This window comes from Anser cygnoides, chromosome Z (assembly GCF_040182565.1).
Source record: "Anser cygnoides isolate HZ-2024a breed goose chromosome Z, Taihu_goose_T2T_genome, whole genome shotgun sequence".
In the NCBI taxonomy this organism is placed as follows: Eukaryota; Metazoa; Chordata; class Aves; order Anseriformes; family Anatidae; genus Anser; species Anser cygnoides.
In genome coordinates, this window is record NC_089912.1 from 64,589,633 (window position 1) to 64,614,278 (window position 24,646).

General features: G+C 46.2%; 1 protein-coding gene across 2 annotated transcripts in view; it reads right to left on the reverse strand.

Moving 5' to 3' along the window:
• The window catches only part of LOC106036365 (myosin-IIIb-like), a 25,997-nt gene continuing 1,351 nt past the window's right edge, over positions 1-24,646 (reverse strand). The window contains exons 4-30 of one of the 2 annotated variants that reach the window (XM_048052276.2): positions 22,439-22,541; positions 20,643-20,745; positions 20,015-20,171; positions 19,574-19,676; positions 19,253-19,381; positions 17,906-18,014; positions 16,575-16,691; positions 16,065-16,165; positions 15,545-15,631; positions 15,300-15,365; positions 14,876-14,989; positions 13,812-13,923; positions 12,026-12,072; positions 11,682-11,747; positions 11,277-11,396; positions 10,296-10,381; positions 10,006-10,053; positions 8,590-8,637; positions 8,312-8,403; positions 6,946-7,077; positions 6,272-6,396; positions 5,782-5,981; positions 3,648-3,737; positions 2,990-3,155; positions 2,354-2,662; positions 1,991-2,072; positions 1-805 (exon numbers count right to left, since the gene is read on the reverse strand). In XM_048052276.2, coding sequence (XP_047908233.2) covers positions 2,013-2,072; positions 2,354-2,662; positions 2,990-3,155; positions 3,648-3,737; positions 5,782-5,981; positions 6,272-6,396; positions 6,946-7,077; positions 8,312-8,403; positions 8,590-8,637; positions 10,006-10,053; positions 10,296-10,381; positions 11,277-11,396; positions 11,682-11,747; positions 12,026-12,072; positions 13,812-13,923; positions 14,876-14,989; positions 15,300-15,365; positions 15,545-15,631; positions 16,065-16,165; positions 16,575-16,691; positions 17,906-18,014; positions 19,253-19,381; positions 19,574-19,676; positions 20,015-20,171; positions 20,643-20,745; positions 22,439-22,541 — 2,890 coding nt within the window. In that variant the 3' untranslated portion in view covers positions 1-805; positions 1,991-2,012. Of the gene's footprint in view, positions 806-1,990; positions 2,073-2,353; positions 2,663-2,989; positions 3,156-3,647; positions 3,738-5,781; positions 5,982-6,271; positions 6,397-6,945; positions 7,078-8,311; positions 8,404-8,589; positions 8,638-10,005; positions 10,054-10,295; positions 10,382-11,276; positions 11,397-11,681; positions 11,748-12,025; positions 12,073-13,811; positions 13,924-14,875; positions 14,990-15,299; positions 15,366-15,544; positions 15,632-16,064; positions 16,166-16,574; positions 16,692-17,905; positions 18,015-19,252; positions 19,382-19,573; positions 19,677-20,014; positions 20,172-20,642; positions 20,746-22,438; positions 22,542-24,646 lie in introns of those variants that run through there. The other variant, XM_048052277.2, reaches the window with a different exon arrangement.

Sequence of the window (24,646 nt, forward strand, 5' to 3'; positions counted from 1 at the left end):
TTAATTGAAAACGTATTTTTTATTAAAGGTAGAAAATACATAACAAGTAGCATGGTCCTGTATGTTCCCAATCCCTCTCCCCTCAGTGTAAAGAAGCATGTTCTGTAGCCTGGAGTTGCAGTGACTCCCAGACTTGCAGACGAACAAGGAAGTTTCAGCACTGGTGCCCTCACTTGAGCTCTGGCTGAGGGATGGGAAGCAGCATGCCAGGACAACACTGATGCAAGGGCAGAAATTCCTGCAGGGGCAGGAAGATCTTCTCATCCCTTGTCTCAGCTCCTGTTCAAGTATTCCTGCATTCAACAAAAAGAACACAGAAGTTTCATTCCTCACCTCCCAAGCCTGAGCCCAGCTTTCCTTAGCACCCAGAGCAGCAGGTCCAAAGGACCAAAAGAAAGACAGTGGACTTGAGGAGAAACAGGTAGGAAATCAGTAGAGGCAGCTGTGAGTGAACACGTTGTTGTGAAATATCCAGCTTGTGACTATTAACAGCGCGAGGTGAGGGGTCTCCAGGCACATTTAGGTATTGACACGCACGTTATCAGGCACTGAGGATCTGTGCAGAGTGTGACTGTTCCCGTGCTCTCCTCTTTGCCGGGATGATCCAGATGCCAAAGTCTCAGTCACTGAGACTGTCTGAGTGCTGAAGAACATTCATTTCTGCAGGAGTCCAGTCCAAGGGCACAGGGCCAGCTGGGTGCAGCAAAAAATGGTAAAAAAGAAGACTACTGTATGTCTGGATATGTTCACCCAGTTACGCAAGGCCCAGCAGCACCCGAAGAGGATAGGGCTGAGACACTCTGACCTGCAAAAAGTCATGAAACACAGCTCAGTGCAGGACATGAGAGGAGGGCTCCATTCAGGAGTCCCAACACAACACGTTTACAATCATCTGTGCAGATCCCACAGGTTTCACTTGGCTTCTGCCTAACCTCAAGCACAAGAAGCATCCTCTGGGTACACTGATACCCACAGGCAGGAATGAAGCAAGTGAGTCAAGCCCTTCAGGGAGAGGCCTTTCTCAGCCATCAAGAGGAAGACAAGACAGGCCCCAGTTAAAAAGCTTTGCTCCAACACGAATTCATGGAGCTGAGCCATGCAGGAAACCCTGCTGTCCCTATGAAGGCAGTGAGTCTGTAGCCAACAGCACACTTGTCCGATCCCTCTCACTCCCAGCTGTTACAAACCCAGATTTCTTCAGAGGTGTACAACAGCCCCACAACTGCTTCATCCTGGCTTTAGCAACTGAACGGGGCAGGGACTGAGCCAGCTGGCTGCACAGGGGAGCTGTGCACCCACTAGATGCTCCAGACAACTAACACATCGAGCACAGCCAGCTGTGCCAGAAGGCCCTTCCTGGCCCCCTCCATATACTCCTATAATCCACCCAGTACATTACAGCCTCGGTAACCGGCTGTGTCTCTAGCTGCTGAGACCTTGTTTAAAGCCCTTACTTAAAGTCCTCATAGAGGTCCTCATAGGTTGCTGCCTTTCCTTATGTTCTCAGCCTTGCCTTTGGCTCATTGCCTCTGCTACCCCCCAGGGCTCTCTGCCCAGCACCTGCTTCTGATGTGTGCCTCTCTCCACAACATTAAGCCATTGCAGCTGACTACTGTAGTGTGCAGATATGCTTTCTGATAGCACTCCTTCCAGCCCCAGGCCCCTGAACTTCAGTCTCTAACAAACTGTGAGCTCCCTCCAGCAGCCTTGTTATTGTACTGCAAGCACACCACGTACCACAGGTGCTAGGAACCCAACCTGATGCTGATTGTTCCCATTTTTCCCAGCCTCCCTCTGCCACTGGTCTCTTTGCAGCCCTGGAATGGAAGCTGGCAGCTGCCCTCCATTTTTCCTGGTCTATTTCTAAGCAGTTGATGTCCAAGACTTGCTCCAGGTGGAGCACGTAGGACAGGAAGGAGCCCCACTGCACCTCAATTTCCTGGGGAAGCTAACCCTAACCCTAACCCTCCTGCGTGTGGTCTCCTCTTACCATGTCACTCGGCTGTACATCCTCAACGCTGAGGGCTGGACTGGAGCTCCTTGCAGGAGCCATTCAAGGGAATGGAAGAGAACTGCAGTGAGAAGCAGACAGACAGCATTAGGGTAGCACCAAATGGGTTTCTGGACACTTCTCAGCCCCACATGTTGTGGATTTCTCTTTAGGCATCTTAGTGAGCCTCTCCCCAGGCTCTCCCCAGCCCAGCACTTTCAATGAACACAGTCTCAAACCCAAGGCCACTGAATAAAACCTGTGACCCAGGAGCACTACTTGTGGAAATAAGCTCCACATGCCCCACGGTGACTGTGTGTGGCATGGCTGTGGCACTGGAAGACCGGAGCTGCCCCTGCTCACCTGCTGGATTTCCTTCATTGCCAGGCGTATGGAAGAGTGAAGGCGAGGGAAGGCCCGCTGGCTGCCTCTCTCCTTGCCCAAGCTTGACTTTGTCTTGCTCTTGTCCAGGCTCTGTCGCTCTTGGCAATTCTTGCTCCTCCTGAACCACATGGACTTGAGAACTGCGGCTGCTCCCGCCTTCAGGGTGGTCCTGCCAGCCAGAGACCCACTGGGACAGGGCTGCTCCTCATGGGGCCTCTCCTCTGCCGCCACGGTGGGGGTCAGTGTGAGGGACTCCAGGTCTTCGTAATCCAAACTCTCGCTGCTATTCTGAGGGAGAGGAGAGTGGATTCAGCAGTGGCTTGCAGATGCTCCACGCCCCCCAAAGAGCACAGCCCCGAAGAAAACCCAGCTATGATCACTGCTGGCAAACATGGGGCAGGCGGGCAACACCAATCAGCCAGGGCCTCTCCCCACCCCAGGACTCCCCAGTGCCCAGCTATTCACATTCCCTGGTGCATGCAGAAGAGGCCAAGCTGCCTGGCTAGCACAGGATACCCCCAGCAGGAACCCAAACTAGAGTGCCGCAGTGACTCTCAGTGCAGGGCACAGTCCTTGCCCTATATCCTTTTCCTGCTGCAAATCCTCAGTACTCACCTGCCCACAGGGAACAGTCAGTTTCTCCATGAAGGGCTGGATGCCCACAGTCTGGTGATACCGAACCAGTTCGGTGAGCGACGTGTGAGCGCGGTCTTCCCCCAGGATCACATACCGTGCATTGGGCTGCATCTCGATCATGTAGTGTCTGCAGCGGCCTTCGCCCCTGGGGAAATGGACAGACAGAAACAGTCATGGCATGGGGCCACAACGTCTCTCTAGGATCCAGTCATTGCTTTCTGCTCTTAAGAGCCCAGCTGTGATCAGAAGCCAAAGTAGCAAATATTGCAAAGATGCAGGAGATCCTCCATGCTGAAGCGACACACAGTGTGCTAACAGTCGCAGGAGGAGCAGCAATTTCCCCAGAGTCAGTGACAGGAGAACACAGGCAGCTGCATCCAAACCCCAGCAGACTACACTGCTTCCCACACCTGTTATCTACATTACAGCTTTGCCCCGCCCCTTGCCTGATGCTGTACAAAGACCACGGCAAGGGACAGACTGCAAGGGTTCTGTCTGCCACTCCAAACTGAGTCACCCACAACAGGGGAGGCTGAATGTCATACTTAATGGACTCCTCTGTGGAGAAGGCTAACTCCTCCATCCATGCACAGCTCAGTTTAGGACCTTAACTTTTCTTCTCTGCGAGGTTCATTACCTGTACGTCAGGGTGTAGCCTGGTCGGCTCTGGCTGATCCGAACAAGGAAGCAACCCAAAGGCTTATCAATCAGCAGGTTTTCAGCTTCCCTGGAAGCAGGAAAGAATTTTTCAGCAGACAGTGAGCAGCTGCCTCTGTGCAGAGATTCCCAATCTATCTCATCTGCTCCCATGGCAGTGATCCCAGTCCACTGGGAGGCCAACATCTGCCCCATGTGTTCCCAGCTAGAGGTTTCCAGTCTCAGGCTTGCTGGAGCAGGGATACATTAGCATACTCGGGAGGCACAATACGCTCAGACAAAGCCCTTCCAAGCAGCGCTGCTCCAAACCTACTCCAGCAGTCTGCTGACTGCAGCAGCTGCTTTCCAGCACAGATCACATAACAAAGCATCGCTGAGATGAGGAGGTTGGGCACATGCACATTCTCCAAGGCACCAGGGCTGACAGAACTCAGTATGGTGTAGGTTAGTGCTGCTCAGCACAAGGTAGAAAAACACCAAGTGTGCTTACCCCACTGCCTCTCTACTTCCTGCTGGAAGGAGGTCTTCCCCCTCTCTGCCCAAAGGACAAAGCAGTGCTTTGTGCTCGCCATGTGCCTTGCTCTAGGCTAAAGGTGACTGTAAGTCACCAGTGCAATTTGGGATTGCTCTGACTGCTCCGTTAAATGAGATTGAGCTTATGCTACTGCATGGAGACTTAAATTCAGCACCAGAGAGCACCACTTAAAAAATATTTAAAACCCCAGTGTCTTTGGGAAGGATTTGCAGGCAGAGAACCTGCCTTGTCCTTCACTGTGAAGCACTCATAGCTAGCCTACATTTGAACTCCCAGGCAGTAGTTGTTTTGTCTCCCAGGCACTAGCTGTTTTCACGCATTCTTGAATTTGTGGACAAAGCAGTAATGCAGGTGAGGGCTTTGTTAATTATGTTTTAAAAAAAATGCAGCTACCAAAGAGCTGTCAGCTACTGTAGTGCTCTTTACTAAGCTAACATGCTGTGTAATGCCTCTGAATAATGTTTGCCCTGATAAGCCAACAAAATCTAGTAATTTGTAATCTAATAAAACCAAAGGAGACTTGCAGTTTTAACAGAAAATAAAAGTTACAAATTGGAAAAAGATGACAAGGGTGCTCAAATGAAAGGCATATTTGGCACCAGAGCCCCCACACAAGTCCCCCTAAGTAAGGGACACCAGCAGTTAGCAAGCTTGCAACTCTACAGATTAATTTGAACCCAGGGAAAACTGTAGCCAGAAACTCTGACATCTACCTGGCTAACCCCACTGCCTTGCTCCTATCTGATCACTGGTATAATCAGCATTTCCCTGATTGTCACACTGCTTGGAAAGAGTTAGTGCCTGGCTCAGCCAAGAGAGTACAGTGTGAGGCCTACTCAGTAGCAGAATTTGAGACATTAATTTAAAGGCTTTTTTTCTTTTTTTCTCCAAAAAAGCACGAGAGTTCAGTCATCTCTACAAGAAAGTAGGGCTTTGTGGATGTGTCTCCCAGCCTAAAGGGATGTAAATTCCACCTATACTGCACTTAGATGAAGAAAAGTATCAACAAAAAAGCCTTCTTCTATTTCCATACCTGGGGACTTTGGTGAATCTTGTCATTGGGTACCCACTAAACCCTTTCTTAATACTTTCAGGAATAAATGAATACTGAATTCTTTATTCTTCTGCTGTAATTTCACCTAAACTAAGAATGTGAGAATAGTCATAATGAGTCAGACCAAAAGTCCATCTTCATTCAATACCACATCTATGCAAATGGTCCTGAACATGGCAAGCACATATATGTATTTTCTCACGTACGTCCCCAGCCTCCCTTTTGTGCACCGGAGCTGTATTTAGGAACCCACAGGGAATTTATTTGCTACGAACTAGAAAAGTCCACAGTCTTTCCTTGGACCTATGTAAAGCTTCAGCAGTTGCATCCTGTGACACAGCGCTCCGAGCTTCCCCCTAATGGTTTGAAGCTTCCAGCCTAAGAGCGAAAGGTGATGCACGTCACTCCCATTCCTCAAGGAAGCAAATCCAGGGGAATCCAACTTACACATTCTTCCTAAGGACACCGCAGCTCCTGCCTGCCTGCCGCAGCCCAAACTGTGGCCCGTGTGCCCAGCACACTCACCTCCGGCTGATCATTCCATGCAGCCAGCTCGGAAAGGCCCCGTCATCCTGCATGACCTTCTGGGCTTGCGTCTCTCTGAACCAGCGGAGAGTTGCTCCTCTCTTGAGTTGCCTCATTTTTGCCTCTTCTCCAGTCTGTTCCTCTGTCCCCAGAGCAGGGCGAGGCCCAGTAGGATGAAGGAAGTTATCAAAAGGAGTGAACTGAAAATGGGGAGAGGGGGAAAGTGGGAATGAAAGCAAGGTCAGACTTTGAATCACTTTGGCAGATCCCCTTCCTAAATGCTTCAAGACAAGATCAGTCACAAACTATCATGTGCTGCTTTCAGTTCCTCAAAGGTCCTGACACACTTTTTAACTAATGACACTAGGAAAGGACTCTCTCTTCTGATTACTAGAAAGATGATGCTCTCCTGACCACGTGCAGAAGAACATGTGTAAGGAGCAGGAAACCAGCACACCTGGATAAGTGACCCCAATGCCAAGGTTGCTACCTCTGTTAGTTTGCTGCGTGGCCGTGGCACCGGTGGCTGTGGTGGCATATCAGGGGCAGTCTGAGGATGGGGACAAGGCCTAGGGAGTCTCTTCCGTGGCACAGGGATTGGAAAGGAGATTCTTTCTGCAAGAAGAGGAAAGAAGTAGATGAAATCTAAGACCTAAGATCCATGGGATCCATCCTCCCAGGCATGCTGTCACCCTCGGAGGAGAGGAAAGATTTTGTCTTTCCAGCACACACAATAGCAACAGCAGGAAGAGGGATCATCAAGAACATGTTTGTGGAGCTTAGTCCTTTCCCATCTCTCCTCAGCCAGGCTTCTGAGACTGGGAAGAGGCAAAAGAGGCAAAGAGCACAGCCTCACAATCACTGTCAACTCCCACTCTGCATGCCACAAGGAAAGCTACATACAGGCGCAAAGCTATGATCAAAGTTCTCCTGCACAGAGCAGGTGGGAAGGCCACAGCTTGGCACTCCTCCCAACACAGCCAGGCAAACGACCTTCACCACGCTGCTTCCGCTCCCCACAGAGAAATCCTCACCTTCAAAGGGTGGAAATGTCAGCACCTCTCTGCCCGCCCCATCATCCCCACGAGAGCCTAAGGCAGGCCGTCAGCACCCGGAGCTTACAAAGTGGCTGTGCATGGGACAGTGGGAGTGGGAGTGACTCACTCTGGGCCTCTGCTTCCATTGCCTGCTGTCGGCTTCTTTCTCTCTCTGCCTCTTCCTGTTGCCGCTGTGCCTGAGCTCTCAGCTCAGCCACCAGCTTCAGGTAACTCTTCCTGCATCGGAATCCCCTGAAAACTATTCAGAGAAAAGCTGTGGTTAGGAAAGAAAAATGCTGGTCATGCCTCTCTCATTCCCTGGGGGAAGCCCACTGGATGATATTCCTTCACCCAGTGCAAAACCCTCAACACTTGAACCACATTAACAAAAGAGCGATGCAGACACTCTGCTGTGAGCAGGCAGTCAAAACCATGTGAGAACTGTCTTCTATTCTCTAAGCTGCCAGATCACAGATTTAAAACATCAAATTACAGATCTAAGCCCTCATCTCTAATGCCAAGGCACGGGATGCCTAAAAAACAGTCTCACAGAAGGGCTGCTGTTAGCTATCTATCTACTCAGCACCCTTCAGACACTACTTTAATAAAAGCAAAGCTCTTCTATTTAGGAGATGGGATTTCCTTGCTATCAGTCCATGAGATAACCTTTCCCTTAAGTTCTCATTACAGGGTTCACCCACAGGATTAGAGACATCGCATTATTGTGCCTCCTTTACCAGTACTGAAGTACATGAATTGAAAGCAGCACCCTCTCATTCCCCTCTGGACACTACCCACACATCTTCCCCACAGAAGACAAGGAGCAGCACGTGACTGATGTCTGTCACTGTGCGGTGCACGGCTGGAAGCTGCTCAGATGCCACTGCCGTGCAGCAACCCATGCGGAAGAGAAGCACAACAGGGAGGGACCAGGCAGGGTGACAGCTCCTCCTCACTGCACAGTCCTCCTGGAGCCTGTGCAGGGGGAAGCACCAGACTGCCCATTGTGCTCTGCTCTGAAGAAACAAGAGCAGACACTACCTGGAAGGGAAAGGGAAAACAAACCAAACCAACCAACCAACCCAAGAAACCCCACACCCTTCTGCCTGTCCCTGAAAGTAGGAATGAGATCTGCTTCAGGCTCATCTGCTTTTGCCTCCTCAGCTCGCACAACTCACAAACAAGCCCTCACTCCAGAGGGCAGTTAGCCAGTCCTCGGGACACAGCCAAATCATATGCTTGTCCTGCTCAGCTCAGTTCCCCTGCACACATACTTTCCCTTTCCAAGGCTCAGACTGCTTGATGGCTCTTCCCTATTGAGGGTAATCACTGAGGACACAGGCAGTAAACACTCTGACTCCACAAGGCCTTGACATGGAGACGGCCTGCCTGTCACCTGAGAAGGTGCAATAGCGAAGCAGGGACTGGAGAAAAGTTCCTCCTTGCTCTGGTATGTGACCAGAGTTGAGGGATCCTCCTGCCCCAGTGCTCACCTTTCTGTATGACAACTGCTGCTCTCTCCAGTCGCTCCACATACTTTGCCAGCTGTTCCTGGTGCCAATATTTAAAGAAAAGCCGTGACTTTCTGTGAGGTAGGGGAGAAAAGGAAGTATTGAGAAATACTGTTTGTCTAAATTTGTATCCAGTCACCCTTTGGACAGGCATTTCCTACAGCCATAAAGTTCTTCTGAAGGGAACCAGGTAACAGTTCACATGTATAAAGTCTCTGCAGTTCAGGACCTCACTCCCAGCAAGAGTTATCCACACCTACCCACATATCCAGCCTGTCAGGTCTGTACTTTGTAGTATCTCCAAGCAGCTGAAAGACAGGAAGAAAAGTGAAATAAATATTTTTCCACCCAGACTGACCACTCTGTGGCCAGTGCTTTTAGGTGCCGAAAGAGGGAGAAACTGCCTCAGTATTTTTGCACTGCATTCTCTGTCCTGTCACCTGATGACACTCAGCAACCAGCTGTCAATCTATTGCACTCCTTGAGGTACAGCTAGGAGAGGACTGCATTTGTGAACATTGTCAAAGGGGCTCCCAAATACAGACTTCCTTCTGCTTTCTGGGAAGCAGTTCCACAGAGCCTTTTTCCTCATTTCATTTCTATGCAATTTTGAAGTACAGAAGTTACAGGCTCACCAAGGCAAGATTTCCTGGAGAAAGTCTATTTTCCAATTCCAGTTTCATTTTGCAAGCTCTGGTGATAAAACTTGGTTTGCTTAGAAAGTTTCTGCAATGCCTGGAATGAAAGCAGTACTCCAGCTGTGTTACACAGCTTCCTCCCTCTGTTTGCAGATCTCTGCTTGCAAATCTCTGCTTGCAAAGGCTGGGAAACTATAGTGGCACTTTTTACAAGTAAATTGCATAGCAAAACAGAAATGATTTCCTTTCTATCTCAACCAACTTCTGCTGTGCCAGGAACTACATCCAAGGTGCTTTTTTTTCCCAAACTCATCCTATGATTTTTGTGTGATAACACACTGTGCTGCCTGTCTACCATCATCTCATCCATATGATTCTCTCTGAACGTCATTTAGGTTTGCAGTTCTTATTAATTCAGTATTGTCAATAACTTCAAGGAGGTGGAGAGTTGCTGCCCTACATGTAGGAAGGAAACAGCTAACAGGGTGAGACTGCAGAGCTGGAGGAACATTTACACTTGGAAGGAACAATCAGATTCTGGAAGTGCTATGGGTATGTTGTGCCTGTACACATAAAAAATTCTTGGACCAGAAACATCGTTTCTAGCCTGGAAGACATTCAGTGCTGGCTGCTTAGTCAGCATTGCCTTTATCTTCTTCACCTCATGAGACCATCAGGAAAAAACCTGGGGAGGCAGCTGGCAGCTGTGCCGAGTCTTGTCATACTGAGTTCTGTGGACACCCTTAACCATTACCATGACTCCCCAGATTGAGTCCATTAGCAAGTCCAAATTCCAGAGGGTAGTAAAGTTTTAAAATTGAATTGAATTGCTTACACAGTAATTCAAGAAAGATTTCATTCATCATTGCACCAAATGCCTTCTAAACACTAGCTGTCTTTGTCTAGGAATTTCTGTTCCCCATCACCACAAAAACGCGTCCTCACTTTGTTCTTTCTACTCAGTTTGCTATTCTAGCCTGACAACAAAAGTCTCTGATGAACAAACTGGATTACACACAACAAAGGAAAGGTTCCTACCTTTCTTTGGTGAGGGAAACATCTGGTTTAACTAGAAGAATTCCGTATCTGTGAAAAGCAAACCAATTCAGCAAGATAAAAGCCACATCCTTGACGTGCTGTGCTGATCCATGTCACCTTCACAGCGAACAACGATAAATCAGTCTTTCCCACTAGGTCTCCCACAGCAAACAACACCATGGTTTCAGGCGCATGACCTTTAAAGTAGATTCACTTCCTGCCCCTATCTGGTTACCAGAGTCACTTCTCTAACAATATCTAACAAGGAAAATTCAGAGGTTTTAACATACCTTTCAGCAAATTCCTCAAATGAAGGTCTCCAGGAGAAACCGTCTCTTCGGATCCGGATAGTCTCCAGCAGTCCGTTGTACCGGAGCTAAAGCAGCACCACAAAGACAGGATCAGAGAAACAGACACAGGCCAGAACAGGTCAGTAGGGCATCAGTATGTCCATCTGCAGCCCAAACCTCTCTAGTTCAAAAAATAAAAAGGTTTCTTTCTGATAATGTTTCCTTGGCTAAAGACTGAATTTACCACATCCTGCAACTCTCGTCATTAACCACTCTCAGAAACCATAAAAACCAACAACTGAAATAACTTCACCTTCCAGCCATGGGCACTACTTTGCCCCTGTCCTTCAGAGGATAGTATTCTGCTTCCAAATCTGTACAAAGAAGTACCCTGAGGCACATATCAGCTTCACTCTTAATCCCAACCTTTCTTACACATCATATACATATACATACATAAACACACACCAAAGAGGCCACAGAGCTTTCTGAACTCTTCAGATCATTTTCAATATTCTTTAAAGTGGCTGGATCTCAGACCTGACACAATATCCAAAGAAAGTTATATCAGCACACATCAGCTCCTATCAGAGCAATCCCATCTTGGCTCCTGTTCAGAGCTGCCCTGGAGAGGTACTCTCTGTACCAGTCCCCATCCAGAAAATGCAAAGATAAACCCTAGTCCCTGACAAGCAGATCTCATTGCAATCATGAAAATGAAAGGGGAGAGGAGACTGTAAAACCTGAACATAGCAATGTGTCACAAAAACTACCAAATGCCCAGAATCTTTACACACACAAAAAGCAAGCCCATTCTTTCTCCTGCAAGGGGAGAGTCAGACCAGTAAGCTTCTAGTTATCTCTCTTGCTTTTCAGTAGTGTCTGACCTTCCCTTCCTTAAATCCACTCCTTCACTGCCTTAGCTCCACTTCCCATTGAGACTTGGCAGAAGTACCTGCAAAGGAAACTGCTTTTCCTCACCTGCTGTAGCAACATCTGGTTGTCCACAACACCTGGCTCCTTCTGGCTGTTGGGCTTTATACAGCGCACGAAGTGTGGGTTTGCAGAATACATCCTCTCCATGAGAACCATCAGGGAATGCTGGTGAGGGCAGAGAAAGATCAACAGCCTGGCAAGCCAGAGCACTGCCAGTGCTATACCCTGCAGCTGAGAACTGCCTTCCCATGCCACTAATTCAGGCTCTTGTAACAGCAACAGCCCAGGCTCTGACAACAGCCAAGTTACTGCTAACAGCTGGGCCTGGCACCCAGAAAAAAAACTCTGTCTACAAGCTGGATGCTTTAAATACGCTTAGCAGCCTGGAAGCTCTCAAGAAAACATTACAGCACACATCGCAAGGGGCACTGCGGGGCATCAATACTTTACCCGGAACTGAGCTCCAGCAGACTGCTTTCGTGTACTGTTGAACTTGTTGTCTGCTTCTGGTATGATCTGAAATCAGACACAAGCAAAAGGGTCACCGCTGGAAGGAGTGCTTGATTGCTGTCCAAAGATTTCTGCCAGAAAGCAGATGACTAAAAGAAGAGAGAATGGATTTCAGGGGCAGGAAGGTAAATAAAACACTGCAACAGAGGCAACCAGAAAACCCTGTACAAAACAAAGAAGAAATTGTTGCCATCAGATTGTTTGCTCCTATTTTCAGCCAATAATAAATATAAGTTAGCTACATCATCTTTTATCAATTTCCATGTGGATCTCAAATGCAATACCTTGGCTTTCACATGTGGCATCAGTGTCCCTGTCCTGGAGATAGTGGCTGGAAGAACAGAGACGATAGTTAATTTTGTACCTTTGCTCACAATCAACCATTCCTAAACATTCAAAACTTACTTCATACACAAATTTTCCCACACATGCTAAATCACAGGCAGTACTTTAGATTTCACTATCTGGAAATATAATGAAAGAGCTAAAGAAGGTGAGAAGAAAATGCAAGTATAGCAAGCACACCATCCAGGCAATATTAGTTTCTGTCACTGAGAAGACAAGGCAATGGAGTAATTGAGCAACCATAAACGACCTTCAAAAGAAAGATCATCAATAGTAGGCATCTAACAATGCAGAAAAAAGTACAGATAGCAAATGGAAAGCTCACCCACTCATGGTCAACATGCGAGAGGGGAGATCATATATAGTCAGATAACATAAAATTAATTCAGTGACAAGATGAAAAATTCGGGGAAGTTGAATTTACTGAAGGATCTAATGACACTCTTGCACGCCCTTGATGCAATACCGTCATGTGAATCATACAATCATAGAATGACTGAAGTGGAAGGGACTGCTAGAGGTCATCTGGTCCAACCCCACTGCTCTGCATCGCCACCTAGAGCCGGTTGCCCAGGACCAGACAAGCAATCTCCACTGAGAACAGGTTTTCTCTGGTGCTTATGAACTTTCAGAGTTGGGTCTCTGCATCAGAGGAGGTTCAGGTTGGACAGAAAAGATTCTTCACTGAAGTGGTGGTCGGGCACTGGGACAGGCTCCCCAGGGCAGTGGTCACAGCACTGAGCCTGCGGGAGTTCAAGAAGCATTTGGACAATGCTCTCAGACATATGGTCTGAATTTTTGGTGGTCCTGGGTGGAGCTAGGAGTTGGACTCACTGATCCTTACGGGTCCCTTCCAACTCAGGATATTCCATGATTCTATGAACAGGATCAAAAAAGAAAAAAAAAAAGTTGCAGCAGAAGCACTGTATTCAGCCAAATTACAATGAAGCATCTACCTGACTTTTCTTTAAACCTTTACTTTCTCAGAAGTTGTGGAGACTCTGAGGACTTACTAGTAACTGGAAAAGTGGGAGTATAGTGGTAGGAGAGAAATAATGCACACAACCTCATGTTTTTTTAACAAGTTGTACCTTAATTTTTTTTTAAAAGGATCTTCTTTACCCCCATTGTTTGCACTGTCTCAACACCACTTTATTTACCATGTGAATAGTTAGGAGCTATGGCTTTATCCAGCTTCATTTCTAGACAAGAACAGAGCACCTAAGCAGTGGCTATATCTCTGTGAGAGGATTCAACCTTCCTTGCTTTCCAGCCATGGTCAAAACAAATGGTGCAGGCTAGAAAATCTACCAGGAAGATCTCAGGAGGTATTGCTGACAGGAAGACTAACATCCTGCTTCAGCAAAGACAGCAATCAACCAAAACCTGGATGCCTGGAAAGAGCAGGCTCTGCTGTAACTAGTGTTTGTAAAGATGGTCAGGCCTCTGGTCAGAACTATGCATATGCAATGTTCCTTCAATTCCACAGGAGGAACACCTCCGGATATTCCTGCTATCATGCACATGTACCAAGGGGAACAGAACAGCTCAGACAGCTCAGTATATGCCAGCAGCCCTACTCCAGGCTGCAGCCTTCCCAGAATCTCGCTGAGGCTGTCAGCTCTGAAAAACATTTGTAGCACACAAGCCTCATCCCCACGCTTAGCTCTTGCCAAGGAGGACCCCAATTCATGTGGGACACCCTATAATAACAGAGGGACTTGCCTGTGAACAGCACACTGAGCAAGGGGGTGACGCTGTTGATGAAGAGCCCACGGACATTAGCTGGCAAGGTATCTCTGTTCTTCTCTAGAAAGCCACCAGCAGTGTATTGTACCTAGGGAAAAGGGCAGTGATGCTCACAAACTTGCTGCAAAAGCCACCTCCACAGCTTGCCAGGAGCAACTGTTAATCTGAATGTACAGTGGCTCAAAGGTGAATTCTGTAAATGCACATACATCCCCTTCAGATGCATTAGAACCACAGGACAGTAAAATAACACTGAGACATTTACCTTTTCTTGTTCAATTTTCCTTGATTTTGAAGTTTCATTTGCTTTAGGTTAATGCTTCATTCTTTTCCTTGCTTACTCCCTCTTCCTTTTGAACAGGCTCTCATCCTGCCTGGAATGTTTCTCTTGCTCCCTTCCTTTCTCATCTCCAGTTTGCCACTCCCCTTTCTATGCTAGTGTTAATGTTTGTAATAATGAATGTCACAAGTAATAACATAGTCAACAGCTTAGATTACTAAATTACATATTAGAATGACCTGATTTTCATCTCTGACCCTGCTCCAAAAATTAGGTCAAATCAATTTGATATATTTGGGCCAATGCTTTCAAAGCTGTGGCAGTAAGGCTACATGTAATAGTCCTAAAAACCTAGCTGCTTAATTACCAACTATGTATATTAATAAGTGCCTCCATCAAAATATTGATTACCTGGCTGCTTTCATTGAGTTCCTCAGTGTTTGCAATACTGACTGCTGTAGTCTGGACCCCAATAGGTAAAGGCAAAACCATCAGACTCTCCTCCGGGACTGTGGATGCAGGGCTTTTACTTTATAAAGGACTATTTTAAGATCATAGCTCCAATAGATTGATGACATGACAGATACTTCTAATGTCCTGTGCTTCCCAGAGGAAGTCCCACTTTCTTCCTATACCTTCTAAAGAGCTTCCAGGGAATCCTAGAAGGCAGCACCCAGGGAATTCAAAGCCTTATTTGTCAAGCATCTCATTTCCCCCCTTCCTACATTACAACAACAGTCTTCCCACAAACATTACCTACCTTCCCAGCATAGTGAATGATGCTGAAGCCCAAAACACGTCCTCGGGCCGGCTGGAAGTGTAAATTCCCTTTAAAACTGCTGTTTAGCTTATCCACAAATGTCTTATCAGTTGCCTGCAAGAAAGCAGATTTCATAATCAAATTATACAGCTGCAACAGAGACATGATCAGGGCACATGGAAGCAAAACAAAGTATTGGAAGTGGCCTTGGCTCTGCAGCAGTTTTGTGCTCTCTCTGACTTCCCATAGCGACGCCAGTATTATTGGACTGTCCCTGATCTGACTGTCCTGTTCATCAGACACACACAGGGACCCCTCTACTCATCTTGCTATTTCACACACCTACACATAGTTTTCTCTGCATCCTAGAGACTTATTGTTACATTCCCCACATCATTTTTTCTGTCCCATATCCCATGCATACCTGAGGGAATGCACTCTGCTCATCCAAAAGAGATAGCAGCCCAAGTGGCTTGGCCAGGAGAAGATTCTGTAGGGAAAAGAGAGATATTATATACATCTAAAGCAGTACAGGGTATCCACTGTCACCTACACCACCCTTTGAAAAGGTCCTTCCCAGATGCTTCTCCTCCTTCTGAGATGGAAAGAGCAACACTCCTCTCTAGGCTGGATGGAGTGACTCTCTTCTGTCAGTCCTCTCTCACTCACCAGAATAGGCTCATTATTGTTGAATGTGATAGTCTCCCAAGGCAGTTCTTCCTCCCTATAGGCAGCCTGTTCCAGCTGGAAAATGTGCTGAGACAGAGAAAACAGAGGTTGGAGCCCCCAGCAAACTTAGTTAGACAACCCTGAACATCTTCCTTCTGACCGTGAGCAGAGGACAGAGGCATGGCTCTCTTACCCATGGCATCAGAGGCCCAAGATGAAGCCGCTGTTCTGCATACTCATCCGTAAGTTTGTCACTGATGGTGCTGCATAGAGCACAAGCACTTCTCAGAGTCTTAAGCATCCCTGCTCTGCCATCTCTGGTTATTGCTTGAGCCTTCTACTCCTACTCTCCCTGCACCAGTGGCTCTTCTGCCACAGCAGAGAAGGCTGCTGCTTTCAACCCTGCTGTTGCCTTCCAGGCAACAGACCTGTTTTCTAGCAAGTTCTCCTTCATATGCTAGGTAGATCAGTGTTCTGCTTGCCCTGCCATGCACGGTGAGATCACCCACAGCATACTTACATGGTTGAAGAAGTGCTGTAGCTGCTCATTGGCCAGGTTGATGCAGAGCTGTTCAAAACGATTCACTGCAAAGTTTTCAAACCCAAAAATATCCAAGATACCTAAAAGAGGGGAAATGAGCACACCACGGAGCCTGCAGACCCCAACACACAACCAGATCTCCCATCACACAGCTCTTGTGGCACACGAACTCCTGGCCAAGTAGCTAGTGGCAGCCCTCCCATAACTCCCCTTGGACAACCAGTTTGGAGAAGACCCACTCCAACCCCCAGCTCCTCTGCAAAGCCAGAGTGCCCAGAACTACAGCCTCACAGTTGCTTCAGACCAACGAACCGCTAGAGTGGCTGTTGCCCTGCAGACTTCATGCTGCTCACTAGCACCTCCAGCATCGTGTCTTTGAAACTGGAGCCCTACATGCAATCCCTGTGACAGCTCACATGGCATTTTTCCTTCGTCATGGCTGAGGGATGCATGTTTGAGGACAGAAGAAGCAAGGCAGGCAGAACTCACCTATCTCCCTCAGCTCTACTTCAGGATCCACGTTCTCAGCCAGCAGCTCGTTGATCTTGGAAACAATCCAGCCAAATACTCGTCCATATGCCACCTTTGCAATGGAGTCCCGAGCATCTGCACAGAGAGGAAACACACTGAAGGGTTCTGAGGAGAGTAGGGAATATAGCACACAAGCTGGCTCACTACATTCATCTCTAGTAACAATGTCTTGTGCTTTATGAAGCTATTTTAAAAAACAGCTGTTTTAAAGAACAGGTATCTGCCTGATCATCCCTGCCTTCTGCAAGCTCACAGAGAGCTCTTCCATTCTGAAATCTTCACAACCTTTCTACAAGATCAGACATGGCATACTAGGGCACTTGTGAGACCATACAAAATGGAAAATGTTCATCTCCACTTTTTAGAATATCCAGAGACTTGCTTTCCCTGCTGCCCATCAAGTGGGTAAGGATCCTGTCAAGATTAAACAAGCTAGAGGATACAAGTTGTTCTTAGAAAATTGAATGGTTCTGCTGCAAACACTTGAAATTTCTCCTAGCCAATAGCTACTACCAAAAGTGTTGAAACACAGTGGGCAAGAGGAAGATCCAAGTGATGAAAAATTTACTGATGTTGTAAGAAGAGGGAGACTAAATCAACAGGCACCTACTGAAAGGAGATGTTTATTTTATTGCCTAGATAGATGTAAGAGAAGACATTTCGGAAACAGAAATAGATAATTCTCTATTTTCACTTTTTTCGTCCATTTTTTAAGCAATAATTTAGAAATGCTGGGATTTCATGTTTATTTTTAAAAAAACATATTTTAACTGAACCTATTTGTGAAGATTATCTTGGATTATTATATTTTTCTTATTGAAAGGGAAAATAACACCTTGCACTTGTTACTTTAACACGCTTCCCTTTTATCTAACTCCTTCCCTGATACTGTGCCATCTCACTGATTCTCTCAGTTATTTCTCCAACTACTACCTAAAGCTCTGCACACTGCCAGCACTCTGCAGCAGTAGCCTTCCTCTCTCTTGCACAGACCATTACAGTTTTCTTCTAGGCTGAATCACAGAGAAAGCAAGGATAATTCTTTCATCTCTCACTTAATCTCTTCAGTCTTCTGGAGGTCAAACAAAAGCAGCATTCATGGTCCTAGGCGTCAGTAAGAAACTAAGCAGATAAGCTTCGATATACTTGCCTCTGTGCAAATGGAACAAGCAAGCGTCACAGACAGACATCCTTGTTCCTAAGACGTTGCACATGTGCAGGGACACTCTTCCATCAAATATGAGTCAGTCTTTAAAGCCAGCGCATCTGTAATTAATTGTGTTTCTTACCTTCTGCCTGCTGCTGGGTGTGAAAACGCTGAATCTGCTCTCCTCGGGTCACCGACATTGTGCAAATGAGGCATTTCAACAGTTCTTCCTCCTGGACTCCAAACTGACCCTGGGAGAGAAGAAATAGATGAGTAAGGAGTTGATACTGTACCCATATTCTATACTGAACCCATATGGGGATTGTCTGTAGAACATCCAGTGTAATGGGGCCATGACTTCAGTTTCCAGCGTCTTCAGACGCCTTTGAGCTAAACTGTAAAATAAGTGTTACTGTTAACATCTTACAGCACTGTCAAATGCATGCTCTGAGATGTGCGTTATCCCATGCAGTGAATAAGATCACTCTTGCACTCCCTCTACTTTCCATTTTGATCTCCTAGTGCTGCCACCTGTCACCTTCTTTGGGAGCCACACCAGTCCCTGCTGAATGGTTTAATGACTTATTGAGTAGCACCACACCAAGGTGACTGTGCACGGTGCTGAGGTGTCTGAGCTTCAGCAGACATCAGTCACGTGAACCCAAAAGAAATAGGAAACAAACAGATGTAACTGAACTCAGTAATTACTCTGACAGGAATTCCCCTCCTGTGGGCAAAAAAACCAAGGAGCAGATTTTAAAAAGACAGACAGAAAGAAGTTGGCTGCTGAACAGATGTATGTGGTTGTTTCAGGTATGGTGTAGGAGGGATACAGGCAAGGAGATGAGAGTGAAACACAAAACCAAGGTTGCTGGGCTTTCAAAGAGACAAAATCAAAAGACAGAGAAAAAGCACAAATATACTACATTTTTCTGTTCCAAGTTGTTAACAAAGTGGGATAATGTATCCATGCCATACCATAGAAATGGGACAGTCCTGGGGAATATATACTTTTAAATCTGATGACAATTTCACTCAAAGTAGTAGAAAGTTTAATTCAGGATTATCAACAAAAATTATAGCAGTTAAAGTGGCCAGGATTTGTGTAAAAGCACAAAGCTAGTGTTCAGGAACTGCACACCTGAATTTCTCCAATGCATCACACTTAGTAACATACAGCTTTTGATTTTTAAAAACTTTACATTATGTGAAGTCAACAAGGCACGTGTAATATCACCAGATGCAAAACACTGGTCCTAGATAAACAAGAACGAGAAGCTGTAAATTGTCTCTTTGGGCATCACATAGCAGTGAACACAAAGGCAGGCATGGGGCCATACTTGAAAACAACTTGTTCTTCAGGAGTCCTCATACTAACAGGCAGAAACATCCTCTGCCATCTCTGGCAGGAGCAGCTCCTGCAGTTACACTGCCAGTGGGGACCAGCATCATATCTTTGAGGTGTCTGTCAGCTCTTCTTGTGACTCACCGCTGCAGCCTTCAGCCATCCCCGGGAGGCTTCACTCATTTTTAGAGACCCATTGCTCTCCGGAGGCTCAAAGGTCACATTGCCCAGAGACAATACGCCAGCCAAGATTGCCTGCATGTCCACTTGTTCCTAAAACACACAAGAGGGGTGACTGAAAACCTACTACTATATAACATACAACATATGGAGAGGCCAGATGGTGAAGAGGTGAGGGAAAGACACGGGCAGCCTGTGCGAAAAGGATCTAAACAAAGTCTGACAGATTCAGGTGGCTTGGAAACACCATGGAAAACTCAGAAACACAGCGATCCCCAAACTGACCTGTTCTTGGAAGCCCACCATGTCAAGGGCATTGCACACCTCTTGGTATTTCTGCTTCCAGCGCTGAGCTACGTCTTCTGTACCAAACCGTCCACTTACGTACCTGAGAAAGTGCATACCCCATACAAAATCATCATGCAATCAGCATAGCAAGTCAGTCCTACCCCAAATAAACGAAGCAGATCAGCAGCACTGAAGATGTGAAAGGCAAGGAAACTTTTCCAAGGAAATGCAACAAAGAAGAGACTACAGACCTACCAGCTTTCATCATGATCCATAAGATCTCTTCGTGTAGCTCCATTCAGACCCCACTCTAGCTTTCATTCAACTGTTTACCTGTACCAGGCTCTACCCCCACTGGCAGAATAATAAGCTCTGTTTTGCTGCTTCCCTCTCTACCCCCCATCATGAAGACTAAATCAGGGTCTGCCCTGGAAGTACCTGTAGAGTGAAGGATCCAACAGCCCATACATCTCCTTTTCCTCTGAAGACAGTCCAGCAAACATGTAGTAGAAGATATGAAAATTCCGCTCGCCAGTATCTTGTTGCACTACCCGTGACTTCTCTAACAGATATTCACTCAGTTTTGCACCTCGCACTGCACACAAGAAGGCGACAGGGTAAACTTTGCACTTGGAGACATGAAGCTGACTGAGCTGCCCCACATCTCTACTTTAGTGACAGGAGCATGGAGTTGTCTAAAACAACTGTCTTGTGTACAACGCACTCTAGGCTGCCCATCACTCTGAAAGTGGGCTTCTAGATGCTTCCCATATTGTATCTGCTCACCTCCTTTAAAAGCAACCAAGACTTCAGGCACCACTGAGCATTACTGATACCTCCCCTGCACCATCACTCTCATATCCTTCCCATACTCCCATACCATCCAAACCCAGGCCTTATCTTAAAGCCATGATTGCTGTTGTTATTTTCCTTACTTGCACACAATTCCCACGGAGAATCAAGTAACAAAATTTCACCCTCCTTAAGTTCTGGCTACTCAGTCCATTCCCACCAGTGCCTAACCATCCCCCAAAGCAGTAATTTCAAATATTGCCCTTGACTTTACCTGTATTGTTCTGGAAACGCAGCTGTATGTATTTTCCAAAGCGGCTACTGTTGTCATTCATCACAGTCTGGGCATTGCCAAAAGCTTCAAGCAACGGATTTACCTGTAAGAGGTATACAGATAGAACAAGCACTCTTCAAATTAAGTGACCCAATCCAGCTTGTTTGGAAAAGCTTAACTTCAGCATTTGCTATTTACTGTTCCAATGGAATAAGAACCACTCTGCCCATATGCACCTGTTTTCCCATATCTTGGAAAAAAGAACTGCAAGACCAAATATGACAAAGCCTAAGCAGCATGAAATTACTGAAAATAAGCACGATTGAAGTGAATTATGGTCTTACTTGATCTCAGTAAGACCATCCATTTATTTGTTAAAAGACACTGTTGGTATAACAAACTTCTCCGTACATCTAATGTGACATCACTAGATAATTTACTGCTAAACTACAACAATAAGCAAAGTAAAAGTGGCACTTAATAAATGCAATCATGATAAATTACCTAATGACATTTGTAGACAGCATAATGATCAGGACAGTGAATTATAAAGAAACTAAGAGAACAGTAAGACCAGCCTGGCAAACCATATGCAAACAAGTTCAAATGACAATTTTTCCATAATTGAGCAAAGAATGCCTGCTGACAGGAACAATGATGACTTGGGGCACCTGCTGGGTAACCTGCTGGGTAACCTGCAGAACACAGCTTTACAGCATGACACAGACAGAGCTAACCTAGTCTTTGAATATATCTACAGGAACCAAGTAAGATTACTACAGTGAAAATGACTCTTCACAGTCACCTCTAGATGCTCCAAGGGCACTTCACCTGGATGGATGTGAACTTTGTTGTTAATAGAGCAAATACAGGCTGGTTACAAGCATTGCCAATCAAGCCCATCAGGGCTCATTAGGCCAGGCACAATGTTGAGCAAACACAGCTATCCTGCTTCCTAAGCCTGCTAAAGTCAGAAACAGCTCAGCAGTACAGCCCGTGCCACCCCTAAGCAGAGCCAGCAGGCATACAAATGCCCTGTTCCAACAAGAGAGAATACAACCCAGGCATTCACCTCAGATCCACCATGGATGTCACTAAACTGAAATAATATGCAATAATACAGAACATTTCATTTGAGTCTGCAAGAAACCTGAAACATAGGCTTTAAAATGAAACAGTCCAAGAACTTATTCCACTTAATCTATCACATGGAAGGCTAGGATATGATTTGCTCAAAATAAAAACTCCTCGGGGAGCAAGTCAAGTGGAAATACTTAAGACCAAAGAGACAAATATGTTTCAAAATCAGCTAGCAAAAGTATATGAAAATAGAAAAGATTAAGTCAGACAGTTAGCATGTATGTGCCTGACAGTAAGTGTAACAAGCCAATGAAAGGTTACTGAAGGCTGTGTGGATTCTCCATCCCTGTGTTTCATTAAATCAAGACTTCATTCTTCCAATAAAACTCCCTATTCTACCTCAAACAGGAAATGATTCAGAGAAAAAGCCCCTAATCCCTTGTAACAGCAAACATGCTAAACGATCACAATAGTTTTCTGCCATTTAAGAATCAAACCACTACGTTCCCAGCAAACAGAATTACTGACCCTACCAACTCTGCTAACTTGTGGTCAGCTATTTCATCATCCTTACCCACTATTTTCTTATAACTTATCTTATGATTTGCTCCCTTGTTTCCAGTGGTGATTCATCAAGAGGCTCCCGGTGCCTCGTGCAAGCTGCCCTGCAGCAGTGTTGCTTCTGCATCTGCAAGCACCACCCTGCAATGACCTACCTGAAGGATCTGCTGCTCCAGCTGCGAGTTGCCTTTGCATAGGTTCATTATGTGCTGCAACAGTAGCTTCGTACTCTCTGTTTTCCCTGCACCGCTTTCTCCACTGCCAAGAAAAAATAAAGGAAACTCCAGCAGCCATAAAGTATAGTTGCTCTGACCCTCATGTCTCGGTGCCCCATCACTTGGGAGAGTGCTCTGCAATCCAAAAGCTTAACAACTTTTTCAGTTATGCTGTGTATGAATACAAACAGTGGGTTCCACAAGGTTCTGATACCCCCCCAGAGGAATTTTTCTCCATCTACCAGGGAGTACAGACGTACTCCATGCTGTCATTTCTGGATGGAGTGCACAGGACAGTCGATTTGATCTCCTTCTTACTGAAAACATATCTAACCTCTGGAGAACTACCTCCTTCAGAAGTGTTCTGATTCCTCCACATATGCTGGGGTTGACAGCTTTTTCTTTCTACAAGGAGATTTACCCCATCCATCTTATATCCAGAACTGAGTACTGATCATGCAATACTGCAGCAATCTCAAATCTCGGGCTCTTCACACACACACATGCTGCAGCCCATTGATAATGCTGGTTTACCGCTGCAGAGCTGCCGTCACACCTACAGCAGCAGCGTTGCACGTCATTCTGGCATCACATACGCCCAGCACCTCCGCCTCCAAGACAAACAAGTAGCACTTGGGAAGCACAGCTTCCCGACTACTGGGAGGGGGAAATGTACAGACAATGGGACAACGTGTCCTTGACCGATGGCATCATATTGGCAGAAAACACATGCAGCATATGCAGTTAAAAAAAATGCAGGAAACGCTGCAGGTATTTATGAGGGCAGGTCTCCATTTACACATAAGACCTTTGAGTATCAGGTGTGGCTTCTCTGCTTTGTAGCTCCCAGTGGCTCGATGCTTGTGATCAGCTACCTGTCATAGGCTGCTAAATACCTCAAATTCTATGACAGATACCTGATCACAAGCACAGATCAGGCCATCATGGTCTGAATATGGACAACCAAAGCCACTTGCCAGTTGAGAAATAAGCAATCCAGACAGCATCCCTGCCAAATATATAAGATGATGTTTTGGTTTTCAGTGACTTCCTTCCTCCACAGAAGCACTATCCGTCAGTACTCCCACAATCCAAGCTCACTCTTGCACACTCCAAAAAAAGGTCTGCCAGGGCCTGCAAACACACTCTCCAGCTGTGGGTGTGTAACTGCCCCAGGCTGTGAAAAAAAGCAAAGTCACCTCCCAGAGACCCACGTGTTGTACCACAGCATACTGAGGCTGTGACTAACATTAGCTGGGAAGGAAAGACAAGCCAGTAGAATTTGCAGCACAGGACAACTTGGTTGCAATGAGCTTTTATCACCTGAGGGCAGCTGTTGTGTTCAACATCACTTGTAGCCTATGAAACCTGACATCCAGACCTCCCAGAGGAAGTTAGGGAAACCAACAGAGACCAAATAGAGAACACGAAAAGCAGGAAGGCAATATTTGTTTCCCAGAGAAAAGCATAAAGGTTCATTCCTGGCTGGAGATGGATATTTCTTACCAGTAGGCACCCAAAGCACAAAGAACAGTGGAACATAGTGCATCTCCGTGCTGTTCTGATAAACTGTGATCTAACAGGAAGAACTTCCACCTCATCACCCAAACTTTGCTCAAAACAGGTAATCTCATTACCGACTGTTTTACCACTTGCAGATTGTAAAACCATGAACTTCCTGTTATAGTAGCATAGACTGGCTAATAGGATTGCAAGATGCATGGCAGTAGCTCAGGCTGTCATCTCTGGCACCACAAACTGCTGTCAGAAAAAAAGTGAGACCACTCTCTTCCCGGGAAACGCCTACAGGTCTTTTAGTCTTCCATCTCCCTAGACAATTCTATGACTTTTCTCCATATGTAAGAACACTACCAGCACACCTCTTCCACCTGCTGACTCCGTGGCCACCATGCCCACTAGCGTTTCTGAGATTGCTACATATAAAGCACAGGCATTGACGGCTTGCAGGCTAAAGAAATGAGCAGGGCTGGAACTCAACACTGGCTCCCAGTCCCACCACAATGCTCACCAGTGATTCAGTAAGTTATTTCCATACCATGTTGAATGAAAATGATCTGAAGTCCTGTATAAAGCAGGAAATACTAAATCAAATAGCTAGCAATAGACATTTCAACTCAGATGACATTT